Below are 10,410 nucleotides of genomic sequence, written 5' to 3' on the forward strand. Positions count from 1 at the left end.
CTCGGATAAAAATCACACGGGAATCTCCTTCTCCCGGATCCCGTTTTCTCCTGATTTCACCCCAAATACGCCCCAACGCTCAGATGGGATTTAAAGGGGGAGAGAAGATAAACACGCCGCTTCTCCTGTAGTAAGGCCGGGCAGGTAATTAAGCGGAAAAATTAACGAAGGGAGAGACGCGGACTGGCCCGGGACCGACTGCCCACGTCGTTTTCCAGCTTCCCGACACCCGGAATTATCCCGCGGTGGGATAAAACTCAGCGGATTTACCCTTTTTTCCAACCCCCCCCCAAAAGCCCCTTTTCCACCCTGTTTTCCCCCCCCCTTCCCCACATCGGAGCGGGGAAAAAAACCACCGGGAGAAGCGGAGCCGAGGGGGAGGGGCGGGATTTTAATTAATTTTCGGTTTCCTCGTCACAAATTTGAGGCAAAAAGCGAAGGAAAACGTTTCAAACCAAAATGAGCCGCTGGTTTTTATTTTTCCCGGACAGGAGCCGCGGCATCCTCCACCCAAGTGCCACCCCCCACTCCCCTTCCTCCTTCAAGCACCTGGAAATTAATTGCTTTTGGACTAATTAAACTCCAAGAAGCCCGTTAACGAGGAAGCGCGACCTAAATGACATCAGCGAGGAGGTGAATCGGGGACACCAGTACCCCGGCAGAGGATTGCGGCCCCACCACCATTCCCCTTTTTCCACGGGTAAATCCAACTGGAGGCTCATCTTCGTTAACCCTAACGAGCCGGAGAGGAAGACGCAGCTAACGAGCGACGCCAAATCCCCCCCCCCCCCCCCCCCAAAAAAATCACCCTGCGCGTGCGTCGCTGCGACTCCAGGTCATTCGTCAACCCCACCTGTAAAAATCCCGCCCAAAATTCGCTCGTTGCCTCCTTGTGCTTATCGTTAATTGATTAATTAGCGGAATGGCACCGTCTCGGGGTGCTGCGGGAGGAGGCGGTGCGCAGCGCAGACACGGTGTCCGGGAAACCGGGGTGAGGCGAAGGCGAGGAGACAAACCGCGAGCGGTTTTTTGGGTGAATTAACACCCCGTTCGTTGCCGGCGAAGAACTCAAATTGTCGAGAAACGGTGAAAAGATAATAAATCTTCATCCGCGGATTTAAATTTTCACGATTTGAGCGGCGCCACACGGATTTTTGCGCTCTCCCGCAACGGTTTCCCGCTGTAGGTACAGTCGGCCGTAGGTGCCTCCGACTTGGCCCTTCGTCAGCCGACCGGGATTAACGCAGACGCAGCCCAGGACGTCCTGCGGGGAAAACGGGAACGCCGGTCACCACATGGCTACACCGCGACAGGGACACGGTGACACCCGTCACCCGCCGGCTGCGGGAAGAGATGGTGCTTTATTTCCGCCGAAAACCAGGTTTTGCCTAAATATGTCAAATTTGGGTTAAAATCCCTTTGTTTCACCCTTTTTCCCTCCCCCAGGGAGGGGCGTCTGATGCTCCCGGTGGAAAATCCAGACCGGCTTTGGTGTTTTTTTGGGGGCTGCGGTGGTTTTTTGGGGCTGCGGTGGTTTCTTTGGGGACTGTGGTGGTTTTTTTTTGTGGTTGCGGTGGTTTCTTGGGGGGCTGCGGTGGTTTCTTGGGGGGCTGCGGTGGTTTCTTGGGGGGCTGCGGTGGTGTTTCTTCAGAGGATGCGGTGGTTTTTGGGGGCTGTGGGGGTTTCTTGGGGGCTGCGGTTGTATTTTTGGGGGCTGCGGTTGTATTTCTTGGAGGGCTGCGGTGGTATTTTTGGGGGCTGCGGTGGTATTTTTGGGGGCTGCGGTGGTATTTTTGGGGGGCGTTTAAGGGAAACTGAGCATTTTAGAGAGGGCTTAGTGGGGTTTGAGGACCGGTTTAGGGAAAATTCAGCAGGATTGCGGCGGTTTAGGGGCAAGTTTGGGGTGGTTTAGGGTAGATTTGGGGTATTTGAGGAAATCCCAGTCTGACTTGCAACATTTTGGGGCGGGTTTGGGGTAGTTGGGGGCAGGTTTGGGGTGTTTTAGGACTGGTTTAGGGGCGTTTAGGGAAAACTCAGCACGATTGTGGGTGGTTTGGGGCAGGTTTGGGGTGGTTTGGGGCAGGTTTGGGGTGGTTTGGGGCAGGTTTGGGGCGGTTTGGGGCAGGTTTGGGGCGGTTTGGGGCAGGTTTGGGGCGGTTTGGGGCAGGTTTGGGGCGGTTTGGGGCAGGTTTGGGGCGGTTTGGGGCAGGTTTGGGGTGGTTTGGGGCAGGTTTGGGGCAGGTTTGGGGTGGTTTGGGGCAGGTTTGGGGTGGTTTGGGGCAGGTTTGGGGTATTTGAGGAAAACACAGCCTGACTGCAGCATTTTAGGGTGGGTTTGGGGCATTTTGGGGCAGGTTTGGGGCATTTTGGGGCAGCCCCCCCCCCAACACCCCTCTCTCAATGTGGGACGGGGCTTCCACGGGTGGGCTGTGGCATATCCGTGTCCGGATGGAGACGGGCGACCGGCGGTGTCCCTTTCAGGGGGTCCGTACTGGGACCAGCGCCGTCCGGTATCACCGACCTTAACGAAGTACCGCAGCTCCGAGGGGGTGACGAGGACGTCCGGGGTGACGGGTAACGAGGCGTAGCTGTAGAAGCTCTCGTAATCCACGTTCAGCTCTTCCGAGGGGGGATACAGCGGGTAGTAACTGCCCGGGGAGGGGGGGGTTAAAATAAAACAACACATTACTACAGCCTTTACCTGTTGCAACAACCCTCAGACACAACCGGCAGATAATTTTGGGGTAGAAAGAGTTATTTCTGCTTTTTCGGTCTGTCCCCAGGTAGCTGCTATCTCGGAGAGCAGCCGGACGCGCACCACGCCGGAGGATTTACAGCCCTAAAACCCTCCGAGTCCTGTTTTTAAAGTGTTATCAAACCCTGAAAGGATGGTTTTTTTAAGTTAAAAAATGACTGTAAAGGTGAAGACGGCGAGAACAGTACAGGATTTCCCTCGTTTCGCCGCAAAAAAAAAAAAAAAAAAAAAGAAAAAAAGGCTTTTTTTGGGTCGGACCGAGCGTTTGCCCTCACCTCCTCTGCGTCAGGATGTGCTTAAGGATTCGCGTGAACCTGTCCGAGATCCCGGATGAGCTGCGTGAGAAAAAGAGCTGTAAAACGGTTACGGAAAGGGAGAAAAAGGAGGAAAAAAAAAAATAATAATAATAAAAAAAAGCGTGTGCTGATTAATTAGGCAGGCGGCCTAATTAACACCCCAACAGCACCCACCTGCTGATCTCCTCGGCGCCCATGTGGAAGAGGACGTCGGTGGAGGTGAGGCCGAGGACGACGCCGTCGATGTCGAGGGTACAGGGGTCCGACACGAAGTGGACGCGCTGGTGGGGTGTAGCGGGAGGGGGGAGGGAAAAAAAGGGTGATCCGCGGCTTTGCCACGACCCTAAAACACCCCCAAAGCGCCCTAAAGGGCCCCAAATGTGCTCAGGTTTCCTAAACTGGCCCAAACCGGCCCCAAAATGGCCCAAACCCGCCCCAAAATGGCCCAAACCCGCCCCAAAATGGCCCAAACCCGCCCCAAAATGGCCCAAAGCCGCCCCAAAATGCTGCAGTCACACTGGGTTTTCTTCAAATACCCCAAACCCGCCCCAAAATGGCCCAAACCAACACCAAACCTGCCCCAAAATGGCCCAAACCTGCCCCAAACCCGCCCCAAAATGCTGCAGTCACACTGGGTTTTCTTCAAATACCCCAAACCCGCCCCAAAATGGCCCAAACCTGCCCCAAAATGGCCCAAACCCGCCCCAAAATGCTGCAGTCACACTGGGTTTTCTTCAAATACCCCAAACCGGCCCCAAAATGGCCCAAACCCGCCCCAAAATGGCCCAAACCCGCCCCAAAATGCTGCAGTCACACTGGGTTTTCTTCAAATACCCCAAACCCGCCCCAAAATGGCCCAAACCTGCCCCAAACCCGCCCCAAAATGGCCCAAACCTGCCCCAAAACCGCCCCAAAATGGCCCAAACCTGCCCCAAAACCGCCCCAAAATACTGCAGTCACACTGGGTTTTCTTCAAATACCCCAAACCCGCCCCAAAATGGCCCAAACCGGCCCCAAAATGGCCCAAACCCTCCCCAAAATGCTGCAGTCACACTGGGTTTTCTTCAAATACCCCAAACCTGCCCCAAAATGGCCCAAACCTGCCCCAAACCCGCCCCAAAATGCTGCAGTCACACTGGGTTTTCTTCAAATACCCCAAACCTGCCCCAAAATGGCCCAAACCAGCACCAAACCTGCCCCAAAATGGCCCAAACCTGCCCCAAACCCGCCCCAAAATACTGCAGTCACACTGGGTTTTCTTCAAATGGCCCAAACCCGCCCCAAAATGGCCCAAACCTGCCCCAAAATGGCCCAAACCCGCCCCAAAATGGCCCAAACCCGCCCCAAAATGGCCCAAACCCGCCCCAAAATGCTGCAGTCACACTGGGTTTTCTTCAAATACCCCAAACCTGCCCCAAAATGGCCCAAACCTGCCCCAAACCAGCCCCAAAATGGCCCAAACCTGCCCCAAACCCGCCCCAAAATACTGCAGTCACACTGGGTTTTCTTCAAATACCCCAAACCCGCCCCAAAATGGCCCAAACCGGCCCCAAAATGGCCCAAACCCGCCCCAAAATGGCCCAAACCCGCCCCAAAATGCTGCAGTCACACTGGGTTTTCTTCAAATACCCCAAACCTGCCCCAAAATGGCCCAAACCTGCCCCAAACCCGCCCCAGAATACTGCAGTCACACTGGGTTTTCTTCAAATACCCCAAACCTGCCCCAAAATGGCCCAAACCCGCCCCAAACCTGCCCCTAAATGGCCCAAACCCGCCCCAAACCCACCCCAAAATGCTGCAGTCACACTGGGTTTTCTTCAAATACCCCAAACCTGCCCCAAAATGGCCCAAACCAGCACCAAACCTGCCCCAAAATGGCCCAAACCTGCCCCAAACCCACCCCAGAATACTGCAGTCACACTGGGTTTTCTTCAAATACCCCAAAGCCGCCCCAAGATGGCCCAAAGCCGCCCCAAGATGGCCCAAAGCCGCCCCAAAATGCTGCAGTCACACTGGGTTTTCTTCAAATACCCCAAACCTGCCCCAAAATGGCCCAAACCCGCCCCAAACCTGCCCCTAAATGGCCCAAACCCGCCCCAAACCTGCCCCTAAATGGCCCAAACCCGCCCCAAACCCACCCCAAAATGCTGCAGTCACACTGGGTTTTCTTCAAATAACCCAAACCTGCCCCAAAATGGCCCAAACCAGCACCAAACCTGCCCCAAAATGGCCCAAACCTGCCCCAAACCCGCCCCAAAATACTGCAGTCACACTGGGTTTTCTTCAAATACCCCAAAGCCGCCCCAAGATGGCCCAAAGCCGCCCCAAGATGGCCCAAAGCCGCCCCAAGATGGCCCAAAGCCGCCCCAAAATGCTGCAGTCACACTGGGTTTTCTTCAAATACCCCAAACCTGCCCCAAAATGGCCCAAACCGGTGCCAAACCCGCCCCAAAATGCCCCAAACCCGCCCCAAAATGCTGCAGTCACACTGGGTTTTCTTCAAATACCCCAAACCCGCCCCAAAATGGCCCAAACCCGCCCCAAAATGGCCCAAACCCGCCCCAAAATGCTGCAGTCACACTGGGTTTTCTTCAAATACCCCAAACCCGCCCCAAAATGGCCCAAACCTGCCCCAAACCCGCCCCAAAATGGCCCAAACCTGCCCCAAAACCGCCCCAAAATACTGCAGTCACACTGGGTTTTCTTCAAATACCCCAAACCCGCCCCAAAATGGCCCAAACCGGCCCCAAAATGGCCCAAACCCGCCCCAAAATGCTGCAGTCACACTGGGTTTTCTTCAAATACCCCAAACCTGCCCCAAAATGGCCCAAACCTGCCCCAAACCCACCCCAAAATGCTGCAGTCACACTGGGTTTTCTTCAAATACCCCAAACCTGCCCCAAAATGGCCCAAACCAGCACCAAACCTGCCCCAAAATGGCCCAAACCTGCCCCAAACCCGCCCCAAAATACTGCAGTCACGCTGGGTTTTCTTCAAATACCCCAAACCGGCCCCAAAATGGCCCAAACCGGCCCCAAAATGGCCCAAACCGGCCCCAAACCTGCCCCAAACCCGCCCAAATCTACCCCAAACTGGCCCAAACCTGCCCCAAAATGCCCCAAACTGGCCCAAACCTGCCCCAAAATGCACCAAACCCGACCCAAATTGCTGCAGTCATGCTGGGTTTTCCTCAAATACCCCAAACCTGCCCCAAAATGCCCCAAACCTGCCCCAAAATGCCCCAAACCCGCCCCAAAATGCCCCAAACCCGCCCCAAAATGCTGCAGTCACACTGGGATTTCCTCAAATACCCCAAACCTGCCCCAAAATGGCCCAAACCAGTGCCAAACCCGCCCCAAAATGCCCCAAACCTGCCCCAAAATGCTGCAGTCACACTGGGATTTCCTCAAATACCCCAAATTTGCCCTAAACCGCCCCAAAACTGCCCTAAACCGGTCAGAATCACACTCCGATATCTGCCAGGAGCGTGAGAAGCTGTTCCCCAGGGACAAAAAAAACAGAGTAAAATCAGGGAATTTTAACCCAAAAAAAGAGTTAAAATCCCTTTTCCTCCAGGAATTGGCAGGATTTGCTCCCAAAAAGGGGGATTTGGGGCAAGGAATTGCTGCCGGATGCAAAAAATGTCGGGAAAAAGAACAAAAAAAAAAAAAAAAAAAAAGAGGATTTCAGCTCAAACCTCAGCACATTTTATGAAATTTTGCATTTTTTGGCTTTTTTTGGGGGGGTAAAAAGCGGAATCGGTGAATAATTACGGGTTTGTCGTCTTTGGGCAGGTCGGGGTAGAGGAACGGCGGCTGCGGATAGACGGAGTCGTGGTGGACGTCCCGCGGCGACGGCACGAAGACGAGCCGAGAGCCGGCGCTGTCGGAAAACGGGGGAAAAAGAGGCGGTTACGGGACAAAGATGAGCCGGGACTGTCGGAAAAACGATGGGAAAAACAGGCGATTATGGGACAAGATGAGCCGGGACTGTCGGAAAAACGATGGGAAAAACAGGCGATTATGGGACAAGATGAGCCGGGACTGTCGGAAAAACGATGGGAAAAACAGGCGATTATGGGACAAGATGAGCCGGGACTGTCGGAAAAAACGATGGGAAAAACAGGCGATTATGGGACAAAGATGAGCCAGGACTGTCGGAAAAACGATGGGAAAAACAGGCAATTATGGGACAAGATGAGCCGGGACTGTCGGAAAAACCGATGGGAAAAACAGGCGATTATGGGACAAGATGAGCCAGGACTGTCGGAAAAACGATGGGAAAAACGGCGATTATGGGACAAGATGAGCCGACACTTGGAAAAAACGATGGGAAAAACAGGCGATTATGGGACAAGATGAGCCGACACTGTCGGAAAAACGATGGGAAAAGCAGGCGATTATGGGACAAGATGAGCCGACACTGTCGGAAAAACGAGGGAAAAACAGGCGATTATGGGACAGATGAGCCGACACTGTCGGAAAAAGAGGGGAAAACGGGAAAAACAGGCGATTATGGGACAAGATGAGCCGGGACTGTCGGAAAAACGATGGGAAAAACAGGCAATTATGGACAAGATGAGCCGGGACTGTCGGAAAAACGATGGGAAAAACAGGCGATTATGGGACAAAGATGAGCCAGGACTGTCGGAAAAACGATGGGAAAAACAGGCGATTATGGGACCAAGATGAGCCGACACTGTCGGAAAAACGATGGGAAAAGCAGGCGATTATGGGACAAGATGAGCCGACACTGTCGGAAAAACGATGGGAAAAACAGGCGATTATGGGACAAGATGAGCCGACAGTCGGAAAAACGAGGGAAAAACGGGCGATTATGGGACAAGATGGGCCGGGACTGTCGGAAAAACGATGGGAAAAACAGGCGATTATGGGACAAGATGAGCGGGACTGTCGGAAAAACGAGGGAAAAACAGGCGATTATGGGACAAGATGAGCCGGGACTGTCGGAAAAACGATGGGAAAAACAGGCGATTATGGGACAAGATGAGCCGACAGTCGGAAAAACGAGGGAAAAACAGGCGATTATGGGACAAAGATGAGCCGACACTTGGAAAAATGATGGAAAAAACGGCGATTATGGGACAAGATGAGCCGACACTTGGAAAAATGATGGAAAAACAGGCGATTATGGGACAAGATAGCCGAGACTGTCGGAAAACGATGGGAAAAGCAGGCGATTATGGGACAAGATGAGCCGACACTTGGAAAAATGATGGAAAAAACAGGCGATTATGGGACAAGATGAGCCGACACTGTCGGAAAAAGAGGGGAAAACGCGAAAAACAGGCGATTATGGGACAAGATGAGCCGGGACTATCGGAAAAACGATGGGAAAAACAGGCGATTATGGGACAAGATGAGCCGGGACTGTCGGAAAAATGATGGGAAAAACAGGCGATTATGGGACAAGATGAGCCGACACTGTCGGAAAAAGAGGGGAAAACGGGAAAAACAGGCGATTATGGGACAAGATGAGCCGGGACTGTTGGAAAAACGATGGGAAAACAGGCGATTATGGGACAAGATGAGCCGGGACTGTCGGAAAAACGAGGGAAAAACAGGCGATTATGGACAAGATGAGCCGGGACTGTCGGAAAAACGATGGGAAAAACAGGCGATTATGGGACAAGATGAGCCGGGACTGTCGGAAAACGATGGGAAAAACAGGCGATTATGGGACAAGATGAGCCGGGACTGTCGGAAAAACGATGGGAAAAACAGGCGATTATGGGACAAGATGAGCCGGGACTGTCGGAAAAACGATGGGAAAAACAGGCGATTATGGGACAAGATGAGCCGGGACTGTCGGAAAAACGATGGGAAAAACAGGCGATTATGGGACAAGATGAGCCGGGACTGTCGGAAAAACGATGGGAAAAACAGGCGATTATGGGACAAGATGAGCCGGGACTGTCGGAAAAACGATGGGAAAAACAGGCGATTATGGGACAAGATGAGCCGACACTGTCGGAAAAACGAGGGAAAAACAGGCGATTATGGGACAAGATGAGCCAACACTTGGAAAAACGAGGGAAAAACAGGCGATTATGGGACAAGATGAGCCGACACTTGGAAAAATGATGGAAAAACGGCGATTATGGGACAAGATGAGCCGACACTTGGAAAAATGATGGAAAAACAGGCGATTATGGGACAAGATGAGCCGAGACTGTCGGAAAAACGATGGGAAAAGCAGGCGATTATGGGACAAGATGAGCCGGGACTGTCGGAAAAACGATGGGAAAAGCAGGCGATTATGGGACAAGATGAGCCGAGACTGTCGGAAAAACGATGGGAAAAGCAGGCGATTATGGGACAAGATGAGCCGAGACTGTCGGAAAAACGATGGGAAAAGCAGGCGATTATGGGACAAGATGAGCCGAGACTGTCGGAAAAACGATGGGAAAAGCAGGCGATTATGGGACAAGATGAGCCGAGACTGTCGGAAAAACGATGGGAAAAGCAGGCGATTATGGGACAAGATGAGCCAGGACTGTCGGAAAAACGAGGGAAAAACAGGCGATTATGGGACAAGATGAGCCGACACTTGGAAAATGATGGAAAAACAGGCGATTATGGGACAAGATGAACCGACACTGTCGGAAAAAGAGGGGAAAACGGGAAAAACAGGCGATTATGGGACAAGATGAGCCGGGACTGTCGGAAAAACGATGGGAAAAACAGGCGATTATGGGACAAGATGAGCCGGGACTGTCGGAAAACGATGGGAAAAACAGGCGATTATGGGACAAGATGAGCCGGGACTGTCGGAAAAACGATGGGAAAAACAGGCGATTATGGGACACGATGAGCCGAGACTGTCGGAAAAACGAGGGAAAAACAGGCGATTATGGGACAAGATGAGCCGGGACTGTCGGAAAAACGATGGGAAAAACAGGCGATTATGGGACAAGATGAGCCGACACTTGGAAAAACGAGGGAAAAACAGGCGATTATGGGACAAGATGAGCCGACACTGTCGGAAAAACGAGGGAAAAACAGGCGATTATGGGACAAGATGAGCCGACACTGTCGGAAAAACGATGGGAAAAACAGGCGATTATGGGACAAGATGAGCCGGGACTGTCGGAAAAACGATGGGAAAAACAGGCGATTATGGGACAAGATGAGCCGGGACTGTCGGAAAAACGATGGGAAAAACAGGCGATTATGGGACAAGATGAGCCGGGACTGTTGGAAAAAACGATGGGAAAAACAGGCGATTATGGGACAAGATGAGCCGACACTTGGAAAAACGAGGGAAAAACAGGCGATTATGGGACAAGATGAGCCGGGACTTGGAAAAATGATGGAAAAACAGCGATTATGGGACAAG

General features: G+C 52.8%; 1 protein-coding gene across 1 annotated transcript in view; it reads right to left on the minus strand.

Annotated features, from left to right (window-relative positions):
• Positions 1 to 447: 447 nt before the first annotated feature.
• Positions 448 to 10,410, minus strand: part of POLA2 (DNA polymerase alpha 2, accessory subunit) — a 16,217-nt gene continuing 6,254 nt past the window's right edge. The window contains exons 11-16 of the mRNA XM_082496918.1: positions 7,513 to 7,525; positions 6,825 to 6,933; positions 3,226 to 3,332; positions 3,031 to 3,090; positions 2,522 to 2,648; positions 448 to 1,264 (exon numbers count right to left, since the gene is read on the minus strand). Of these exons, the coding sequence (XP_082353044.1) occupies positions 1,118 to 1,264; positions 2,522 to 2,648; positions 3,031 to 3,090; positions 3,226 to 3,332; positions 6,825 to 6,933; positions 7,513 to 7,525 (563 nt within the window). The 3' untranslated portion in view covers positions 448 to 1,117. The remainder of the gene's footprint in view (positions 1,265 to 2,521; positions 2,649 to 3,030; positions 3,091 to 3,225; positions 3,333 to 6,824; positions 6,934 to 7,512; positions 7,526 to 10,410) is intronic.

The sequence above is a fragment of the Vanellus vanellus genome (assembly GCF_965231255.1).
Source record: "Vanellus vanellus genome assembly, chromosome: 33".
NCBI classification, from domain to species: domain Eukaryota; kingdom Metazoa; phylum Chordata; class Aves; order Charadriiformes; family Charadriidae; genus Vanellus; species Vanellus vanellus.